At 42.1% G+C, this 22,885-nt stretch overlaps 1 protein-coding gene across 3 annotated transcripts in view; it reads left to right on the top strand.

The window, feature by feature from the left end:
• The window catches only part of TIAM1 (TIAM Rac1 associated GEF 1), a 204,945-nt gene that overhangs the window by 156,793 nt on the left and 25,267 nt on the right, over positions 1-22,885 (top strand). For all 3 annotated transcript variants that reach the window (XM_037832689.1, XM_037832706.1, XM_037832697.1), the window contains 5 exons: positions 6,587-6,690; positions 16,516-16,695; positions 17,507-17,575; positions 17,890-18,015; positions 19,475-19,583. In XM_037832689.1, coding sequence (XP_037688617.1) covers positions 6,587-6,690; positions 16,516-16,695; positions 17,507-17,575; positions 17,890-18,015; positions 19,475-19,583 — 588 coding nt within the window. The remainder of the gene's footprint in view (positions 1-6,586; positions 6,691-16,515; positions 16,696-17,506; positions 17,576-17,889; positions 18,016-19,474; positions 19,584-22,885) is intronic.

Consider the following 22,885-nt stretch of genomic DNA (forward strand, 5'->3'; position numbering starts at 1 on the left):
TGGTGCTCAATCAGCAGCACATCCCCCTCCAAGTTGTGCCAACCAAAAATATCTTCAGGCATTGCCAAGTATCACTTGGGGGCAAAATTGCCCTCTGAAACCACCATCCTAATCTATTAAAGGTGTACCTGCATTGCCCAGCAAGGGAAATATCTCAGTGTATATCAACATAAGAAAGCAAATCTAGAGCTAAAGAAAAGATTTAAAAAAATGAGTTTTATAATTATTTATGAGGTAATTTCAATTAAAAATACTCTTTTCTGACTTTTTTATGAGGCAAGGGAAGAAAAAGTAATTGTTTATTCTGAATATTGATGGTTTACCTAAATGTGAATAAAATTGTTCTGCCATAAGGCGTTGATCACTAAAATTAACCACTGAAACAAAACTATTTCAATCAGTATTTATGCAGAACCCCAAATTTTATCATAGTTCAGCTGGCATCTATGGTGTTCTTTTCAAGGCTTGCAAGCATCTGTTTCTCTCTCTCTTTAAATTCTGTCCTTATGGCTCATATTCCTTTTACTTTGATGGTGAATTCAGTTATACTTTATCTTCCATAGATTTCCCCTTGACCAGTTGGGGGTGAAGCAGGCACCTTTGTTTGCTCAGTAACCAGCTCTCAGTATGAAAATAAAAAGTGCCAGAGCACAGTGGCCACAAGTTGCTTTTTAGTTAAAACCACTTGTCCCTGGAGTTGAGTTGGAAAACGCTGAGCTTCCATGGATAATCCCGGACCCATTGAATGTTCCAGACAATTAGGGCCAATGCTGAGCTTTGAGAGTCGGACCCCTTGATATATGCCTCAGGCACACCTGTGTGATGCAGAGGCTGAGCTTGCCGTCTGTAGCCCAGTGCAGCTGTCTCTCCTGCAGGAAGCAGACTGAATCAGCATTTGTGGGGAGAGGTTGTCTTCCGGGAGAGCCCCGCGAGCCTGATGCGCCTGGATTCAGACAGTGGGGAGTTGCTAAGCCTAGAGCCAGGACAGCTGGTGGGTCCACGTGGGCAGAGCACGCTCCTTCCCAGGACCCGTGAAAGGTAGGGTTGTGTTTCAGGAGATGTTTGGAGATCGTCTGGAAGCAAGAATCGCCAGCAGAAGACAATCAGGCAGCAGGGAGGGGCAGCAAAGAAAGAGGAACTGCACAGATTTATCTTCCTACCAAACAAATACGGTCCAGTTCTTCAGATTTTTCGAAGTTTCCCCGACAGCAGGCACACATGCTTCCCTGTTTGTTTGTCATTCAAGTGAGCCTTGTAAACAGTGCATGTGATGCTTGTTGTCATAACAGCACTTCTGTGAGCTGTGCTGGGGGCATCAGAATGCCTGGGCTTGGTTTCCTAGCTACACTTGAGGGTGTGAAAAAAATGTTGTTTCAGAGATTGAGCCTCTGTTTCTCTATTCTTTACATTTGGATAGGGTTTTTATTATCTTCAAAGAACTTTAATGCACCTTATATTTAACTTTCACGACATTGCTGACAGGATCAGTAAGGCCCATGTCTACAGTTTTTATAGGTTTTTAAATTTTTCTCAATAGGAAACAGAGATGCTGAGGTTTTGTGACATTTGACTGGTAAGAAGTTATTTTTGTCTACCAAGTTAAAGTTGTAATACTTCCCCCCTTTTTTTTCATAGTTAGATTTATCTTTTCCCAGTGATTCTTTTTTTTTCTTTCCTGTTTTTTTTGGTTTTCTTTTGTTGGGTTTTTTTGTTTGTTTGTTTTTGGTATATAATTGTTTTGTAGTTTTGGTGGGGAGGGTTGAGGTCACTGATCTCATACATTATGCATATTTCTATGGAATTCTTATACTCTTTTAACAGTAAAATGACTGAAAAGCAAAATAACATCATAGCCAATCAGACTTCAGTCAGATTTTATCTTTTGGCAGTGTCCAAACTTTTCATACCCCTTTCCCTCAATCATTTCCTTCCTTCAGAGATTTAACCGGCCCTTTAAAAAATCAGTGTTATAACTGGGTCCTTTCTGGAAACGTTCAAAGTGGAAAATCTGCTTATTGAGTGAACATTGTTCTTATGTCATAAAGCAAGGAGTTTTTCCTTCTTCCTTTAAATTTAAGTCCCAAGTGTGCTTAAATGAAGCCAAATGCATGTATCTACTACAAGCCAGTTAAAGATGAACTTCCATTAATGTGTTTGTACTGCACTGAGGCCCTTTGCTGTCTCTTCTGCTAAAGATGTATGGGATGTGCTGGTTGAGAAGGTTTTCTGAGTCAGAAAAAAACATTATGATGATGTGATAATAATTTAAAAGGCACAAAACTGATCTCACCTGTCTACAACCATGAACATTCTCTCTGGCGGCTTTTGAGGTAGTTCATATAGGTCCTGTCCCGGGCAGAGGGGTCCAGCTCAGTTCTGTGCTTCCTCTTTTTCTGGGTCTGCCAGCTCCCTTCTCTTACTTTATCTGTGTAGGGTCAGTCTGCTCTGCCCAGATGTATGGGTGCCTCCTCTATGCCAGGTTGTGTGCTAAGTGCTGGAGACCCAGTGGTGATGGACTGGGCAGTTTTCTTGTTCTAGCTACTTCTTCAGCTGTTTCTCTTCTAATCTTTGGCTTCGTCTTCTCTCGGATTGTTAGCAGAGCAATCTGTGTGTTTGTCGGTAGGTTAACGGGAGCAGGAACATCTAGGCGAGAGGAGATCATTCCCTCAGGGTCTGCTACTAGAGAAAGGTCTCTTGTAGAGAAGAGGCTGGAGTAGGGAGCTGCAGATCTGTTCATGTGGGGTTTCCCCAGAAAACCTCGATTGGATCAGCCGGGAGGTATTCAGAGGTCTCCAGGTGTTGGAGCAAGAATATGACTATTTCTGATTCAATTTCCTGTTCCTGCCACTCGAGAGTCCCTGCTTTCTTGGAGTACCCTACTGTCAACGTCTGCCTTTCTTGCTTTCTTTGATTACTGAATTCCCCTTTAGCCTCAGATATCTACTGCTCCATAAGAAACAACCTCAAAACAACTTTCTTTTTTTTCCTCATTGTTCCATAGGTCAGCCATTTGGGCTGTCTCAGCTGGGTGCTGTTCCACTGTCCTTACCAGGTGTCACTCGTGTGGCCGCATCCTCTGGTGGCTTGATTGGGGCAGGTGGTTTAAGACGGCCTCACTTACAAGTTTGGCGGGCAGTTGTGTGGGGCTGGGTCTCCTCTGGGCCTGTGTCTCCTGGGGGCCTCTTATCCCTGGGAAGGCCAGCTTGGGGCTGCTTCACAGGGTGAGCTGGGTGTTCCAAGAAGGTAAGCCCAGAGACTGCAAAGCCTCTTGAGGCCCGGGCTTGGAATCCAACTAGGATTACTTCTGCCATATTCTACTGGTGAAAGCAAGACATGAGGCCGGTCCAAGGTCATGGGTGGGGAAGAAGATGCAAAGATGTGTGCTTGCACGATGGAAGGAGCCACCACGGTCATTGCTACAAACCTTCCACCTCAGACTCTATTACCCTTTCTCTTTCTCTACTGTTCCCTTAATTTTTATCTTCAGTTAACAGTAGGAACATGGCCTAATGGTCTAGGAAAGAATATGGGCTTTCGAGTCAAATATATCTAGAGTTATTGATCTGTAGGAGAATTTTTGTAGTCTAGATGTTAATATTTTGCTAGTTAAATGTGTTGAAGATATCTTTGCTCAGTTTTGTCTTTGCTTTTACAGTGCTTTTTGGTGAACAAAAGTTTTTAATTGTAGTAAAATGTGATTTCAATCTTAAATGGTTCTTATTTAAGAAATCCTTCTTTCCCCTAAGATTACAAAGATCATCTTCTGCATTTTCTTCTACAAGATATACAGTTTTGACTTTTCACATTCTGATTTATACTTACCTGGCAATGATTTTTGTGAATGTTGTGAGTTGAACCTTTTATTCCTATCTATTGGGTGCTTAATTTCAGTGGTTGTAGTTCTCATTTTCTAGGAACTCGATGAATTCACCTGGTCTTTTTTGAAAGTGGTCTTTCCACATTCTTTTATGTTTTTATAGTCTGTGCATGCTTCCTTGCCATTCTGTATCTGGTAATTGCAGTTTCAAATTCCTTGGGTGGCTGATTGTGCTGCTTGTGCTTTTTGCTGCTTCTCACTCATGGTGACGTGTTTCTTCCTGTGTTTTATAATTTTGGATTTTTACTGTCCATGCTTTATCTCTGGGCATTATGTGGTACCATCAGGAAGGATGAATCCTTTCAGAGTGGATAGGTTTGTTTTTTGTTTCTGCCAGGTGCCCCTAGCTACCAATCCAGAATGACTTGAAGACAATTTTTCGTCTTGGGGTTTCCTGGATGATGTACATGATGCCAGTTTGAACCCCAAACATCCATGAGGCCAGCCCTTGGCTTATAATCACTGGGAAGAAACCCTCCTTGCTCCTGTCCACTCCTAACCCAGAGTACATGCAGAATTAGACAAGCTTCCTTTATTATTATTTTTTGGACTGTGGCTACTTTTTTAGCCTTTCACTTCTTTTGCAACTGAGGGTACAGCCTTTCAAGGAACTCTGTGAATGTGGTGGACACATTTCCTCTTCCTTGATTTGTACAGACCCAGTGCCTGCTTTCTGTCTTGTGTGGCTTTACAGTAAAAACTAATGGCTCTAGGGCCATGGTTGCCAAGCTGTAGTGGAAGCATGTGGGTGCTTTTTTGGTTGTCATGGTGACTGGGGAGTGCTAAAGGTATTTAGAGCTTAGCATCCAGAGAGGGTAGTGATAAGAGTACCTGCCAAATGCACATTTCTACCCCAAAACAGTTATCTCCCTCGTAGTACATTGGTTCTCACCCCTTTGGGAAACACTGCCCTAGGAGTTAGGGATTCATGGATATGCTTAGGGTATCTATGGCGTTGGCCCTTGCCAGATCCCTTTAACTTTACTTTGGGCCATGGGGATTTCTTAGACCTCAGCTTTATATTTAAAAAGTATATTTGTTGTATTTCACTTAGCTTTTCTAGGTGTGTCATAGAGGTAGAGTTTGTGTTTTAGGTCACCTAGCCCATTGTATCGTTAGAAGCAGTGATCCTTTTGTTCATTTTTCCACTATTTTGGGAACATCAGCTATATTCTAGGCATCGTGTTAATTAAGCAGGGGACATCTGCAGGGTCACAATGTTTGCCTGCATGGGCTGTGAACTGTGCAACTCTGAGAGGCCTCCAGTCTGCAGAGGGCTCTGTATGCAATGCTGAGCAAGCTGTGGTTCCTGGGATCGGACAGCTTGATGCTAAATGAGTTTGTCAGCTCCTCCACTTCAGGATCAACTCTTGTCCTTTTTTTTTGGTCCCAGTACTTAGGTCATTGACTCCATATAGTAATTATTCAATCATTTTTTTTTTTCCAATGGAGGTGACAATGTGACGTAGTCAATGTCCTCCAGTGTAACTGAGCCTCTTCCTTTGACTGCTACCACCGTATTATAGAGTGAGCAAGTCATTAAGACAAATGTGAGAAAATCCACGAGCCACAGGGAGAGAGAGCAAAACAGACTGAAATGTCCAGGCCAAGCAAGGCACACTCACTCAGTGGGTGTTTTAGTCCAGAGAAGGGGAGAGGGACAGCAGGAGGCAGCCTGGGTGCAAGGTTTGCTCAGAGGTGAGTTTCCTCCCTTAGTTTTCTGGCCAACTTAGAATTTGAATTAGAAAGTGATGCCAAGCAGCTTGTGGCTGAGATGGTGGCATTGGAGCAATTCAGTCTCTTTTGCAAGCTGAGCCTTTCATCCTTAGAGCCAGAAAGAGGCACTTTCCATGCCTGTTTCTCTCCTACCCTCTTCCCCTACCTCCTTCTCTTTCTCCTTCCCCAGCACCCCTCCTTCTCCCTCTCACCTGGTTTAGTGATAGTGTTATAGCCCTTGATCCAGTGCCTGCCATATTCTAAGACACTGGTATTCAAACCAGGGGCATATCAGAATCAGCTGGAAAAGGTTTTTAACTATCCTCCAGCCTTGCTACTCGAAGTGTGGACCTGGGGCCAGCAGTAATGGTATCACCTTGGAGCTTTTAAGAAATGTGGAATCTTAGGCCCAAACCTATACCTGTTTGAACCAGAATCTCCTTTTAACCATGATCCCTGGGAGATGCAGATGCCCTTTAAACTTTGAGAACTACTACAGAGGGAGGTGATTCGAATATTCTCTTCCCCTGTGTAGGGAAGTACTATAGCAGGTACTCAATTAATAGGGAAGGAAGGAAGTTGCCCATGCCTTTTATTTCAATTCTGGTGGCAAGAGTGGATGTTTGTAGTTTGCCAGATTTGCTCCCCCGCCCCCCCAAAAAAAGACATAGTAGGGTTTTACAGATAATGAATTTGGGACATTCATTTATTTATTTATTTGTAGTGATACTTCTCAGAATGATTTCTTCAATTATTTTAAGCCCAGTATTTATGATAGAATGATAGCTATTGTTAACAATTGTAGTAAGAGAACAACTGAAACTAACATATATCCAGCTGAGGTCATGGAGCAAGCACTTGGAGACCCTAATAATATACATGCACGTCACTGGCCCAGACCCCAGACTCCTCCCCCTCACTCCTTGCACAGGTTTGGCTTTTAACAGTTGCTGTATGAATTGACCCAGGTTTTCTCCTGATTTCATTGGGCAGGTCACAGCCTCTGCAGCGAGCAGAGCAGTAGTGCCGAGACTGCTCCAGAGGAGGCCGAAGGACTGGACTTGGAGTCCTCCGATGAGGCTGACCACAGCAGCAAGGTGAGAGATTTTCATTTTCACATTACATAGCCCTGACCAACTGAAGAATCACGGCTGACACATCGCCTTTGCAGCTGTCTCTGGTTAGAAGGCCTCTCCAAGGAACCAAGTGGTTCTGCTTTGGAGCTGTTGCTAAATGGTGTGATATGAAACCCAAGTTACTGCCTGCATAACAACCCTCTCTGTGAGGATATATGACTGAAATCACTCTTGATGAACCGAAGTTCTTTTTCTTTAATTTCTGCTGCTGCTGGAGTTCCATGTCAGTGCCATAATTCCATCTTATTTCCTGCTTACACCTTCATTTGAATGTGATGAATCCACTTCCAACATTTGTGCAATTGAGTCATTTATACTTTCTTGCTATTTATGGTGTCAGTAATGAACTCCTTTTGAACAATTCCTGTTTGGCTCTTGTTAAAGGTCAGCATCTTTTACATTAAGGGGAAAGAAACAATCTCAATCTAATAGACGATGAGAAGGTGAGAAGTTTCTTATTCTGAATCTTTGGTGCAAGATACTGAAATTGTTTCCCATAATCTGTCGTGCTTTTATTCTGCTTCTTGGGGAACCCCAAGGATCAAGAGCCTTTTTTACATCACAGATTCAAAAACAGCACATTTGTTACCTATGTTTAAAAAGACTTCTCCTCTCCCCAAAAAAGCAATTGTGTGTGATTGTCTTCTGTATTCATTCATCTTCTTAAAAATGTTGATGTATTTACATTGATCCTTCTTCCTATCTCTCGTTCATTCTTTTGTCCCTATACTTACCAGTCATTTAACCTTGGGTAAAGCACATAATTAAAATTATACTTCTGTTTTCTCATCTGCAAAGTCTGGGTGATTCTTCTCTTGCCCATGTGATTAGATTATTGGATGGGTCAAATGACATAACTATGAGAAACTACACTGATTATAGAAATATCCTACTCAAATAGAACGATTTTTATTTTAAATGCCTGTATTTCTACGTGCTTCCTTGTTTCTCTGCGTGTTTAAGGTAATTTCTTGGGTGCATATGTTTGAGTGGCTTTCAATATCTCTTTTACCCATATGTGTTACTATTTCACGACTGTATGATTGTCATTCTAGAATCTTAAGTGGGGCACAGTTCAAAATTTAGTATTTGAATATAATATTGAAAATAATGTTAATATTTATTGACAAAAGGCTTAATGTTGTTGGGTTAAAGCCAAAAAAACCCAAACCAAAGAAAAACCTACTTAAAGTTACTTTTTATTTATGTGGTCCTTAACATGACTTTTACCTACTTTTTTGGAGGTTTTAAGTAGAGGTCAGTCACCTTCAAGAGAAACAGATACCTCTGTACTGGTCAAAGATTTTGAGGTGTATTTATTAAGTTTTTCTCTTATAGAAGCTAAAAATATTATTTCTCAATTTCTAGTTTGATTTAGGAAAACAACTATTTTTCCTCAATCCAATACATTTATTTCCAAAATATTTTGTAACTTGGGTCATTTTTACCTCACTGTAATAGCCCAATGTTCTCATCACCTTGTTGATTTTGAGAGCGATTGTTTCCGTTTTGAATTTAGTGAATTATGAGGGCCTACACAGATTCCTGTATGATATTAGGTTAGTACAGTGGAGAGGAAGGAAGAGGCCCAAGGCTTTGTTGACTGATTCTGTGTGTTTCTCTGCCTTCATTTTTCCTTCTCCAAAGAACAGGGAAAGCCTTGAAACTCAGCAGGCCTGGAACAGAGAGGGTCAAATGTAGGAACAAATGATGCTGTTCTTGATTTCCCTGAAGAAATGCGTGGTGGCCTTTCTAAAAGGAGAAAGAGTTTCCTCCCAAATTATTGACCACCAGGTTGTGTGAAGATCTGAGTATTTTTAAAGATCATGCAGTGGACTGTATTCGATCTAAAGGCTGCCAGGTTGGACTTTGGGAACACTGCATAATTCTGTACCTGGAGATGTTTGAGTGATTCAGTTTGGATTTGATACAGGTTTCACCTTCTATGTTTGAAATACTTTATCATGAATTCACACTATGTAACTAAAATGGATTTTAACGAATTAAATTTCTCACTTAGGATATTTAAATTGAGCAGAGGGTTCTGGGACTCTGGGGTCTTTCTGTGTGTTAATGATGGGCACTAACTCTTGTTTAGTGTTTGCTGTATATTGGGCTGTTCCGTGTTAACTCATTGCATCCTCAAAACATCCCTAAGAAAGATATTATTATTTTCAATCTTTTACAGATGAGGACTGTGGGACAGAGAAGGTCACACAGCTGCCTGTTGGCAAAACCAGGATGTTTAACGCAGGCAGTTGGTCTCTGGGACTTATATTGCTGACACTACACTAAGCTCCCTTTAGGCCAGATAGTTAAGGCCTGGTATTAAAAATTCCAGGCTTCAAAAAGTTAATTAGTGGTGCTGTAAGAGAATTAGTGATATGTTCATTAGCTGCTTAGAAATTTCCCTAATGCTTCAGTTTCTGAAGGTTTTTGTTTTCAAGTAACAGCAAGCAAACACCTTAAGTTTCTTGATTCAGGTTGACCATATTTTAGTTATTAATTATTTTCTGTTAGAGAAGTTGTAGGTTTACAGAAATATGCATTAAATATGTAAAATACAGAGAATTAATTTTTAAGTTGTTAGCAGTTTACACATGGATGGATGATTTAGCCTGTCTGAAAGTACCAGGCTGAGTGTAGAAATGTACAAACAAACAAACAAAAATTCCGAAACAAACAAACAAAAAAGGCCAAACTTTGTTCATTCCAGCTGAATAAATGAGGTTATTTAATATATATTTTTTTTGTTTCTTCTTTCTATAAATGAGTTATTTACAAAATACTGGGAAGATAAACAGAAACTATTTTGCACTGATTTGGGAGTTTTGTTTTTTTCAGTAGCAGTTTTTGCCATGCATGGTCTCTTGGGTTTGAGCTAGTAAATAATTGCGAGCTTGTGGAGGTGGCCCTGGAATGTCACATCCACAGGGTGGGCAGTCTAGCAGCCTTTCTTTGTCAGCCGCCTGCCTCCTTCCTTCTGTGGCTGTAGGTGACGACCTCAAAGAGCCGCTCCACCACTGGCTACAGGGTTCCTTTGCTTCTGACTCTTTTCTCTGGAAGTGAATGCTCTTTAGCTCAGGGCAGTTGCATCCTGCATTCCAGACCCCCAGGAAACTGCGATAATGTTTTCCAGTTGGCAGAGGTGTTGGAATAATTTTCAGAACATTTCCATTCTGGAAGGCTTCTTCTGTTTTCTTTTGTAATCCAGAGTGCCATTGTCTCCGAAACGTCTGCTTTTGTAACCAAGCATTAGCGGAAAATGTGAAAATATGAACTGCTAAAGTGCACGTTGCTTTCTGGGCGCGGGCTCCGGGCTCGGTGAGCGGTGTCTTCAAAGTTGCGGCAGCCGGGCGGCCCCGGGCGGCCTGGGTTCGAGGCCCCTGCGCTGCGCGGGATGCGGCCAATCAGCTGGTGCGGGCCCGGCGGGGTCGAGCCGCTCGCGTCCCGCGGCGGGTGTTCTCCGCTTTGTTTTCTTTCCTGTTTTGGCTCTCCCCGGCTGGAACTTTTGTTGTTTAGCCAGGTGAAATCACAGCCTGGGTCCTCGTCCCCGGCCGAGCCTTTGACGCCCTCCCGGAGGGCTCCGGTGGGAGCAGGCGCTGCACGGAGCGGGGCGGGCGGTCGCCGTCCTGCGGGCACCGAGATGCAGGCGCAGAGGCCGGCGTGGGATAGCCCTGGGAGAGGATGCGCTCTCTGCGGAGCCGGAAGGCTTTTTTTTTTTTTTTTTTTTTTTTTTTTTTTTTTTGCTGCTCTCGGAGTATTTTCAGAAATTTCCATTTCTGTGCGGAACATGTCAGGTGGTAGAATCACCGTGAGAATAGATCCCTGACGATGTCTGCCCTGTGGAAAATGAAACGCAAGCCCAGGATGGAAAACATTAAGTCCGGTGGTTCTGTCTACCATACACTGCATCTGGTGAGCACATTGGCCGTTTTTTTTTTTTTTTCAAATCTAAAAGACGGTGATCATGCTTGACCTATTTCCCCATAATTAATCCCTTTGCCCTCTCTACCCCCTTGTTGACAAAGAAGATACATTGTAGCATTCTGGGAGGGGGCTTCAGTAGTTGGTGTGGAGTTGAATTAGCCTAGGGTCTTTATATTTATCCTTTCATTCTTAAATGGCAGAAAGATGTGATCTGCAGGCTTTTGCTGACATTTGAATTTTCCCCCTTTTTTGTGATTATTGGGATTTTGAGTGTTGTGTGTTTTATGCCTAGCAAGTCTTCCCCCGTGCCCACCCCTACTGGCTAGTCTGAGTGTTCAGCTGGCAGTTCCTGAAGGAGTGTGGTCATCTTGCCTCCTCCCACCAAGTTTGAAGTCTTTTTGACCTTATTTCTGCTTTCTTGAGGAGGTGAATTTTGAAGTGTAGGCTGAGGGGATGTGTTAACAGCTTAACGTCTGTATTGATTGAACAGGTAAGTTCCTATAGTAACTGTTGACTCCCTGGTGAGAAAATTCTGTGGGTTAATGGCAGGAAATAATTTAACAAAATCAAAGTAACTCTTTAAGAATTGATACCACAGTCTGTGAACCATTAGATTTCGTATCCTTTAATGAAACTTGTACTTTGACAGTGAGTGTGTGTGATTTTCCCAAATATGCCTTTGTCCTTGGAAGTTTCTTCAAAGACAGTGAGAAGGTGATGGAGACCTCTGGGGACAATCTTTGTATATAACGGTCTCTGAAGTTATGTAGTACATTGCTTTGCTATTTCTCTCCAAATAAGCTTAAATAAAAGTGTATAAGAATTTAGGTCACTCCGACCCATTTTATCTGTGGGATGTGTTAAAATCGGTCCGATTCAAAGGATAGTTTTAGAACTCTGAGCCCTGCTAGAGATAGAATTGCCTTTAGTGGTTGCATAACAGGAAGACCTTAAACAGCTGGGTAGCTTGAGTTGCTAGCCTGTATTTAAAAGTCTATTCCCCCTCCCCCTTCTTTGTGCTTTCTTTTCATCTTCCACAGGAAGAAAGGGATGTTTGAAACATTGCACTTTATGCTGGTCTCAGTCTAAGTGGCCATTTCCTCCTGCAGTTGTCCTCTTCTTTCTCCTCTAGCTGGATAATTCTTAGTCCTGACAGCATAACAGTTTTGCAACCCTTTAGCGATTTCAAACTGCCAGCTCTAAAATGCCCTTGAATGCTTTCTGGTTTCCAGGGTGACTGATGGCAGTCCTCAAGTGGGGAGTGGTTCCTGCTTCTCCCAGTGAAGAAGTCTTGGCTGTCCTCTTCCTTGCAGGAGTCCTTAGCTACTTGCCCCAGCCCCATGAAACTTGGCTATCAGGAGTGTGTTGAAAACTTTCCACCACGGCTGCCTTTCTGGGCACTTCTGGCTACAGCGTTTGGTGGGTGAATGACCGGAACGTCACCTAATACTCAATGATGCAGTGGGAGGTCGCTGCACTCAGCCCCTCCTACATCTGTGCTTGGCTGAGCTACGTGCAGAAGGTCCTCGTGGATTTCGTTATGAAGTTTGACTGTCGTAAAGGGGAGGTGGAATTAGCTTGGACAACAATATGTAAAATCTGCAGATTAGTGGTATCCTAAACAAGCCTTGCACTCCATTCTTCCTTCAAAGGATCTTTTTTCTAGGTTATAATTTAATAAAACAATTTTCAAACTTGACAGCATCCCCTTAAGTTAATGATTTTCATACAAAAATTTTAAGAGCTCAGTAAATAACACCCTTTGGCATTTACACCCATCAAAACCTGGAATCCTGAGGTATTTGTTAGTTTTTATTTAAATGACATGTTATTGCCCGTGAAAGCGTTTCTGTCCATTTGGACTCAGCTCCTTGTGGTAAATCTAAGAGTTGATACTTTGCCCCCTGTTCGACCTCAGAGACCACCTGGCTAAATCAACCCTGGGCTTAGGAATGTGTTTAATAAAGAAGGGATGCCTGAGGCTCTGTGCTGTCAGGAGAGGACCCAAGGGTGTCCCCTGGGATACCACAGGCACTTCCAAAAAAACTCCAGGGCTTTGCTCAGGAGGGTGGTGCTGGAGAAAGGTGAGTAACTTGGGTTGTTTGGGGATGGGGTCGAGCAGTGTATAGCTAGGTTGAAAGCTTTAAAGCTCCAGCCCACACCCCACTAACCTAAGCTTTGCCTAAGGGCCTGTTTAAAACTAAGGACGCTGAACCTTAGAGGTGGTGAACTTTACACAGGCCAAATCAGGAACCTTACTCACCCTCTAAAAAATGGAAATCTCAAGAGTATTTATGTGTAGCTGAGGGAATGAAAACCCAGGCCTTCCATTCTATTATGCCGACACGTAGCCGAGAGTGGCGTGGTGTGACTTGGAGGCAAAAAGGGGAACAGAAGTAACTAAGAAATTTCCTGCCTTTGAAATGCGTCAGAACCCCTTTTTGTTAAATCGTGGGACATCCTTGGTACAGTTTATGGAGACACCGAATTGCATCTGGACAGCTGGTCTGAATGGTAAAACTGCAGAAAGGTTTTCTATACCTGAGTGGACTGAGATGGTGGGTGTATTTATCATGAGTAGTAGCTCTGATGTTAATTTGTGTGTGAGGGACACACGGCTGTGTTTACAGTTGGGACGTTTCAACTTTGTGTAAGCAAAGATACCGGGTATTCATTTACTCTGTTAGGTTCCGTTGCTGGTGCCAAGTCAAAGTAACAGAGGGGAGTCTGGGAGAAGATGGGGGCAGTTGTCAGTACTGTCTGTCCATGGGATTTTCATTTCGGTGAGAGTTTCTTTCCTTTGCATCATAACCATGTTATAATGCAATTGCCTATTCCAGGTGTTGTTGAATTATCTAAAGGACGTGTGAACATTTTTGTTAAAATGGATGCATTGGTTCCTTTTTTTCGTTCTTAAGACAGAACCATATCTGACTGAATATTTGAGAATGACTTTGAATTAGTAACTAAATAAAGCTGTTTAGCTTATTTCTACTAAAACAAGCTTTGATTAAAAGCATTCTTTCTCTTCTAACAACTTTATTGAGTATAAGTCACATACCATACAATTCAGCCCATATTGGTGAGTTTTTCCAGTCAGTCAACTCAGGTAAAGTATGTACATAGAGAATATTGAGCAGTGCCACCCGCAGGAGATTGGTGCTTTCTGGTGTATGAAATCAAGGTTAGTGCTAGCGACAAATAAGCTGTGAAAATTGGAAAAGACTTGAAGTAATAATTATGCAGATTTGGCTCTACTCCTGTGATAACCACTGCTACTGCATCCTTTTCTTTAACTTTTAATTTTGAAATAGTTTCAAACTTACAAGACCATTGTGAAAGATGCAAACCCATACAGAGAGAACTTCATTGTAATTCCCCATCCCCAGATACCCTAATCTGCCAATTTTAACATTTTGCCACCTATGCTGTATTGTTCTTTCTATAATCTGTCTGTTTTCTGAACATTCAAGAGCAGGTTGTACATCTCACACTGCTTGCACACAGAATACTACCATGTATATTTTCTGTGAACAGGGATATTCACTTATGTAATCACCTAAGTGCAGTTATCAAATTCAAGAAATTTAACATTGATATAAAGCTTATATTCTATATTTGAATTTTTTATGGCCCAACAGTGTCCTTTTTTATTCGAGTTTATTGGGATGTATTCACAAACCATAGTCATCCACAGTGTACAATCAGTTGTTCACAGTATCATCATATATTGTACATTCATCACCACAGTCAATTTTTGAATATTTTCATTCCTACACACAAAAAGAATAAAAATTAAAGTAAAAAAGAACACCCCAAACATCCCATACCCCCCTATTATTCATTTAATTTTTGTCCCCGTTTTTCTGCTCGTATGTTCATACACTGGCTAAAGGGAGTGGGAGCCACAAGGTTTTCACAATCACATGGTCACACAGTGTAAGCTATACAGTTATACAATCGTCTTCAAGAATCAAGGGTACTGGGTTACAGTTCATCTCCTTCTAGCTATTTCAATACACTAAAAACTAAAAAGGGATATCTATATAATGCATAAGAATAACCTCCAGACCTCCCATCTCTATTTGAAATCTCTCAGTCACTGAAACTTTATTTTGTTTCATTTCTCTTCCCCCTTTTGGTCCAAGAAGTCTTTCTCAATCCCACGATACTGTATCTTTTTTAGGCTCTGATTTTCCATGTCTCTGTACTCTCTTCATTCTAGGTTTCTGTCCATCCCCCACCCCCCCACCCCCCACTTTTCCTTTTTTGTGTGTGTGTGGTAAAATGTATATAACTTAAACTTTACCATTGTATCCATTTTTTTTTTAGTGTATAATTCAGTGGCATCAAGTATAGTCACAATGATACGTGACCATTTCCATAGCTTTTTCCTCATTTCCCCAAACAGAAACTCCATACCCATTAAGCAGTAACTCCCCATTTCCTTCCCTTTTGTGTGCACTAATGAAGGAAAGGGGATATTAATGTTAGTTGCCTTCATCTGTGTTTAAAAATTGCGCCATGGAACAGGCTTGGCTTTAGCTCCTCTTTCGCCCTACACAAAATGCCAGCCCTGGCTTTCAGCTTTGTGCACCAAACATTGATTTAGGGAGGCTATCCTCTCATGTTCCTCCAGAGGAAGTGTGTAAGAGAAGTAAGTCTTTACGTGCACAGGTATTTATTGGAAAGGCTTTGTGCCTAGAGCTGCACTAGGCAATAGGAGCAGGGAAGTATGAAAAGGCGGCCCCTCCGTTCAAAGAGATCCCCATCATATAATTGTACAGCAGTGCATTTGAACAAATACTGACACACTAGATTTTGTGCTATAAAATGGCCTCTGGAGCAGTTCGATGGAGAGCTTTAAAAAATACTGATGCCTGCATATCCCACTCCAGAGATTCTCACTAAATTGCTCCCGAGTGTACACTGGTTTACAAGCTCCCCAGGTGATTACAATATGCAGCCAAAGCGGAGAACTACTGGTATCACTGGGTTTTTCTTAGGAGCCCAGGCTTTGGAAAACTGTTTGGCATGACCTGAAAAGTTGGAATTTGGAATCTTAGAATCTCAGACTTTAAATGGATGAGAAAATCTCCTGCAAACGTTCTGGCCTTCACTGGAATCATCCAGTACAGGGGGCATTGAGTGGAGGCCCAGCTCTATTCTCTGAAGGCAGTGGTACCTTCCTGCCTTTGGAGAAGCTGGAGAAATGGACACTTTTTTTTTTTTTTTTTTTTTTTTTTTTTTTGTGAATGCTTGGGTATCTGTCTTCATCTATAAAATTGCTTCAGTGTCAATTATTAACAGAGAGGGAGAGTCTTAGCTTGTAAAATTGTCATATAACATTGCAAAGTGGTAGATAGTGCACTTAAGTGGGAGTCTGACAATTAATTCGCCTTGTACTTTGGATGAAATGCACTTAACTTCTCCATGTCTCCTCATATATAAGTGGAGTGGGTAAGAACTCAGCTTTGCAGCCCTACTGTCTAGTCCGCATCCCAGCTCTGCCACTTACAAGCTGGGTAATCTTGGATGAGTTATGTAATCTCTCAGGGCCTCAGTTTTCTCAGCTGTTCAACGGGGATGGTAATCACCCTGACTCACCACGTTGTGGGGGTGGGTAGGGATTAAATGCTTCAGATCTGTACCTGGCATCCAGGAAGCGCTCCGTGAATGTTAGCTGTCGTTATTAGGCTTGTTTGAACACTCAGCGTGTGGAGCAACTCATGAGGTGGAATTCACGTGTGACATTTCGTGAGCCAGGAAGAACACCTGTGGGAGGGACACCATCCAGACAAGTCTCCTGATTAGGGATAACTGCATCTGCTTTGCCTTTTCAACTGTGCTCTGAAGAGCACAGAGCAGGTGGCCGCATTTTGCCGCAGTCTGCACGAGATGAACACGACTGACTCGAGCCCGTCTCCCCAGGACGCCACGGGGCCCCAGCTGGCAACCATGAGACAGCTCACGGACGCCGATAAGCTGCGCAAGGTGATCTGTGAGCTCCTGGAGACAGAGCGAACCTACGTGAAAGTACGTCCAGCTCTGCCCGCCTCCCCTGTCCTACAGGGCCTGCCTTCCCTCCTCTTCTAAATGTACTTATATTGCTTTTGTAACTATGGTTGACAACAAAGATAACTCCCAGTATAAAGAATATCTTGGTCTCCTGCTTGGAATTTGGCCTTTATTCTGAATGTGATGATGACCTATTTTGCTTTAAGGAAGTATGATCAGTTCTTAAAGCAATATATTGATAAATGTAATTGATATATTGACGAAGAAAGGAGACTTGGGTGAATATTAAATTATCCTTTTGGCCAATCTAAGTGTGTTGTTGGAAGAACACAAAAACTCAGTTTAGTTTTGGAAAAACTGGAGGGTGTTATTGTCATAATCTAATTTGAGCCTAGGCAGAAGGGTAATCAGGCCTGTTTTCTTTGCATTATCATCTGCCCTGACATTCACAGATACCCCCATTTTAAAAGAATGTAACTGGTTTTTAATTCTCTATTTTAGTCTTTAAATCAGGAGTTAGCAACTTATGGCCTCTCTGCCAAAAATCTAGTTCGCTCTGTTTTTATAAAGTTTTATTGGAACACAGCCAGCTCATTCATTTACAGATTTTCTTGCCTGCTTTCATGGTACAACAGCAGGGCTGAGTGGTTGTGGCAAGGTCTGGAATGTTTACTAACTGGCCCTTTACAGAAAAAGTTGACTGAGCCCTGCTTCATTGGCTCTTAATGAGTGAAAGACTATAATGTTAGCATTTGGGACATAATCTGTTTTTCTCCTTTAGATTCTTCATAGGCTTTTAGATGCACTAATGAGATTTCCTTTCCATTAGGACTTAAACTGTCTCATGGAGAGATACCTGAAACCCCTTCAAAAAGAAACTTTTCTCACCCAAGATGAGGTATGGTAGAAATTGTCTTAACTTTGTAAGCATCGTGCTGCAGTGTTGACTTGTTGGTAAAGCAGAAGGCGTGGGGAGCAACACAACACTGAAAGCATTTCAGATTCATTTAATCATAATAAATAGGTCAAATTGTTTCCCCATTACACTCTTTGGCTTAGGCTCAGAGACTAAGGAGCTGCCCACTCCCTCTGGTCGTGGGATCACTCTCTTAACTGATAAATATTGATACAAATATTATGTATTAGTATGTAAATTAAGTTTCTGAACACTGATGAAATACGGTGTGGATTAAATTCTTTTTCGTTTTCCAGCTTGATGTGCTCTTTGGAAATTTAACCGAAATGGTAGAGTTTCAAGTAGAATTCCTTAAAACTCTAGAAGATGGGGTGAGACTGGTACCTGATTTGGAAAAGCTGGAGAGAGTCGATCAATTTAAGGTACATCTCATCCTCAAATAGCATAACAGTGCTTCCTGGTGTCTTAGGTGGGCTAGCCTGTGGGTCCATTTGAGTCCCCCGATAAAACATTGCAGGCAGCATTACGCATTTTTGGTAAGTTCTTGTGCTCATGGTGTTGAAGTCTTCGTTGGACTGCCCAGTGGGGGTTCCTTCCTAAAGGGAGCCCACGAGAGGCACTGCCTGTGTCTTGTTTGACTGTCAAAGGCAAAACCAATGTCATTGACTCACATTAAATCGGTGCATCTTTTGGAAGATGTGCTAACCTTGACCTTTTTTCTATTTATGAGGGGACCTTTAATACTTTAGCTATTAGCAAATTAGAACAGCCCCCCAGTAAACAAATTAATTTATCCCATTCTGGGGAACTTTGCTTAATGGAAATGCTTATCATTACCCAGAAGGAAGACAATCTCCCAGCACACAGTGTCCTTGCAACTCTAATGAGGATTTATGATTAGTGCCTTAGTAAGAATGGTTACAGCTTATTTCCTCCTCCCTGGTTGACTTTTCCTTTATTGCAGAGATTTCCTGTGCTGCACTTCCAGTCGACAGAGCTCTTTGATTCGCATGCAGTGGTGATGGCTTACAAATCTCCATCATGCACTTTAAAAAAAAAAAATAAGATTAATTGAAGTGAAATTGGCATACAATAAACTGCACTTGTTAAAAGTGTACAGTTTAATAAGTTTTAACATATTGTGTATACTTGTGAAATCATCACTGCAATTGGGGTGGTGAACATGAATGTCATCCCCATTTTTTCTGCCCCTTTGTGACCCCTTTCTCCTGTCCCTCCCTGCTCCTGTCTCCCACCCCCAACCCTCAGGAAACCATGCTTTGCTCTCTGTCACTGTAGATTTGTGTGCATTTTCTGGAATTTTATATAAATGGAATCTTACAGCATGTAGTCTGTGTGTAGGTGAGTTACTGAACTCCTAGAGCCGAGCATGTTTCTTTCTGTAATATGCTTATGTTCTTATCTGCTCCCTGCTGGAAGAGAATAGTGGTGTTGGACGGGGGTGGAGGTAGTGGTCAGGGAACCCTGTTTTCTGGGTGTTTTTTTGGGGTGAGCGTCCCCTGCCTTTATTTTGTCCATCACTTCCACGTCCCAACAGGAGCTAATGAGAGAATTCTACCTTTTCTAAAAGACTTTCCCCAGATTGCCATATACATTTTCTCATCAACATTCTAACATTGCAGACAGGGACTAGAAAAGCAATGACATCTCCACTGTAAATACCTAAGAAGACAAAATCCAGCATCTGGTAACACAAAGTTATACTTTCTAGTAGGCAGGTTCAGAAGCATCAGTGAGACAGGCCTGAGTGATGGTAACTTAGGGGAAGAGTTGGGGCTGTGTGAACTTTGCTTTTGTTCCACTCGTATTTCTGCATGAGGATGAAGAAGAACCACCTGTGCTTTTTCTCATTAAATCCAGAAAGTGCTCTTCTCTCTGGGGGGATCCTTTCTGTATTACGCTGACCGCTTCAAGCTGTACAGTGCCTTCTGCGCCAGCCACACAAAAGTCCCCAAGGTCCTGGTGAAAGGTAAGGCCTGCGAGGATTGGGTGGTGGGGTCGTCATGTTAGTGGTTGATTCACCCTGGCTTGGCTGCCCGGTTGGGCAGAAATCTTTACGAGTCATTGACGTGCCAGCTAGATGTTCCAAGAAGCCACAGATATGGGCATTGAAGAAAGAAATGCGTTAATATCTCAAATTAGTAGTTTTGTTAGTTTTCTTATAATGAAAGTTTCAACTCAAGCTATTTTTGGCTAGAATTGAGGGGTCATTTTGCAATGGTATAAAACAGGTGGTTTTGAAAGCTGCTGTTTTATTCCTATTTGCTATTAATTTCTGTTGTAACCTGTCATACTTCATGTACCTTTTCATGGGGTTTCATCTTCCCGTCACCTATTTTTATTCCTATGAGTATGATAATAGCCAGCACCATTACTACTAATGTTTCAGTTATTCAGGAAAATTTCTCAAATTGTGATTATGTTTTTCTTTGTATGGATCAGAGTAAAACATATTTGCAGTGTCCTTCATGTTCTGAGAAGATGCAGAACATTTTGCCAATGTCAAGAAAGTAGTTGTGCTACTATAGTTCAGGTTGTGGTTGTTGGTGAGAGGTAAAAGGATTAAAGAAACCTTTCCTGGGCACACACTGGAACCAAGTAGAACATTCGATTTCCAGGGCTCTCTGGAAACCAGCTTGCTTTACCTTAAAACTTCACTGTCTTCACATAAACAGCTACTGATCAAGCTCTTGAATATGTAAATAATTTATCAGCTCTTCTGTTTATGTTTGCTGCTAAAGAGTACTAGTCTGACTTCATTTAAAACCTATTACAGGAAAAAGAATATTAATATGCCTGTCCATGGATAACAAAAGGCCTGTGCCAGATAATGACAAACTTAGCAATAAGCAATGCAGTGCAGTTCTAGTTCAGCACAAACATTTAAAGGGCACCTGGAGATTTTCTTGTCCTGCTGCCTGACCTAGAACATGCTCCTGTGTCACTGTGTTGTCGTATAGCTGTGTGTGTGTTTGTGTGTGTGTGTGTGTGTGTTTTAAAACCTTTAATTGATAACTGTTGTGAGATTGTTAAAGTAACTCATTTAGAACCCTTTGCTCTACAGTGAAATTATATACCCATTACAATCCTTAGAGCGATTTGTGTTATTTTTAATCATTCAATTAAATTAAACCCTGCACAGTAGATTATTCTTAATTCAATCACGTTATTTTTTGCACCTGATAAATGTTATAGCCTCTTTCAAAACTGTCCCTTAAAACAGTAGGTGTGACCCACTTTCTTCTGATTGCTGAATGTGCCAAGAGTGTGAAGAGAGCTCTTTGATTGAGATCAACAAAATACATGCCTACAAGTCCTAACTGGCACATAGCTAGGTTGGATGGGAACAATCTGCCTGCACCATAAGGTGATGGGCTACCTGCCCATGGCCATGTCGTTACACTTGAGGATTTGGGGGGTTCCCTAGAAACTTTCCAGATTTGAGTCTGATTTGGGATGTTCCCACAGAAGCCTGAGCCTCCCAGGCACCAACTCTAGGCCTGGCCGAGTCTCCCAGGCACATGGGTCAACCCATTCCCTCACTCTCAGTCTCCTTTAGGGGTTTGTTCTCCTCTAGAAGGAGTAGAAATGATGGGTGCACCCATGGAGTCTGGCTCCTCGAAGTGGGGTTTAAAGGGATTAAAAGAATCTGGTCTTTATGGCACCATCCCTCATCCCTGCTGTTTTAGCTGAATCAAGATAGTGAGAAGAACCATTTTTACATTTTCACAATTCCCTTTTACAGTATCTTCCTACCCTGTCTCACTCTCCTGGATGCTGGAGATGGACATACACTTTTATCAGAAACTTTTTTTTCTCTTTAATTTATGTCCACCGTTAAGTCAACTCTGACATACTGTCTTTCCCACTTCCCCATTTTTTGCCCTAACTCGAGATCTTCCTTTCCCACTGCTTGCTTTGCACCTGGAAGGCATTAGCCGTGGCTTCCTGACTCTCTACTGGCTGGTACCACTGTACCTGATTAGGGACCCACACTCCTGAGAGCTGTTTGTCAGTGGAGCTGAGAAGCTAGGCTGGTGAGAAATTGCTGTCTGGGTTGCATCAGGTCAGTTGTTCATTCTTCTCTGAGATGACTCTACAGCCCTGGCCGATGGGGTCTGCACTACAGATGCTAAAACCTGGTGTTTTGGTTTGCTAACACTGCCAAAATGCAGTGTACCAGAAATGGATTGGCTTTTACAATGGGGATTTATTTAGTTACAATTTACAGTTCTTAGGCCATGAAAGTGTTCAAATTAAGGATCAGTAGTGTTACCAGATCCGACTTCCAGATTCTTGGCCATGCTGCAAGAAAGAATTCAAGGGCACAGCACAGCATAGAGGAAGCAGGCAGAAAATTTATTAGGTAGGGTGAGAGGTGAGAGTGTTACCAGAGCTCCTTTGTTACAAGAGCCCCCGTTTCAGGCTTGATATCTTGTCGTGAGAAGGAATTTAAAGATGAGACAAGCAGGTATAAGCAAGTGAGGTGAGGAAAGTTTATTGAAAGGAAAGAGAGTACATGCTTTAGGGGGAAGTGTGGGTGTGCTCAGGGAGAGTTGCGCCAGGCTGTTTGGCACATGGGTTTTTATTGGTTTAAACAAAGCAGGTAGGATTAGAGACGTTGGCACATAAGGCCAGCGGTGACACTGGATTTTTGTGAGGCGGGCACGAGCAGTTTCAGTGATTAGATTTAGATCAAGCTCTTTTACATGCAGGGTCTTCATGGCTTTTTCTTGGTTGATTCTCAGGAGTGTCAAACTTTTGTCTTTTGAGGAGGGAGTCAGTGATTCACTGGACCACATGGTGTTCTTAATGCTATTCTGTTGTCTTATTTTTGTAAGCAGAACTGAGAAGGTCTAGTTAATGTCCTTCTGGACACTGGACCACATGGTGTTCTTAATGCTATTCTGTTGTCTTATTTTTGTAAGCAGAACTGAGAAGGTCTAGTTAATGTCCTTCTGGAACTAAGTACAAAGAGTAGATTGCTAAGCTCAACTGGGGGAAGCATATTTTTCAGCTATCGGTAGGAGGATACCATCTCTGAAGAAAGGCTGCTGGCATCCTGTGTTCCTCTGTCACATGGGAGGGCACATGGTGACATCTGCTGGTCCTTTGCTCCTGGGTTCTGATTTCAATGGCTCGCTCTCTCTCAGCCCCTGTGTGTCCTTTTTCTTCTCTGGGTGTTTCTCTCTCTGCTCTAGCTGTGTCTCTGCCTTATATCCTCTCATACAGGGCTCCAGTAAAGGATTAAGACCCCCCTTGAATTGGGTG

This window comes from Choloepus didactylus, chromosome 1 (genome assembly GCF_015220235.1).
Source record: "Choloepus didactylus isolate mChoDid1 chromosome 1, mChoDid1.pri, whole genome shotgun sequence".
In the NCBI taxonomy this organism is placed as follows: Eukaryota; Metazoa; Chordata; class Mammalia; order Pilosa; family Megalonychidae; genus Choloepus; species Choloepus didactylus.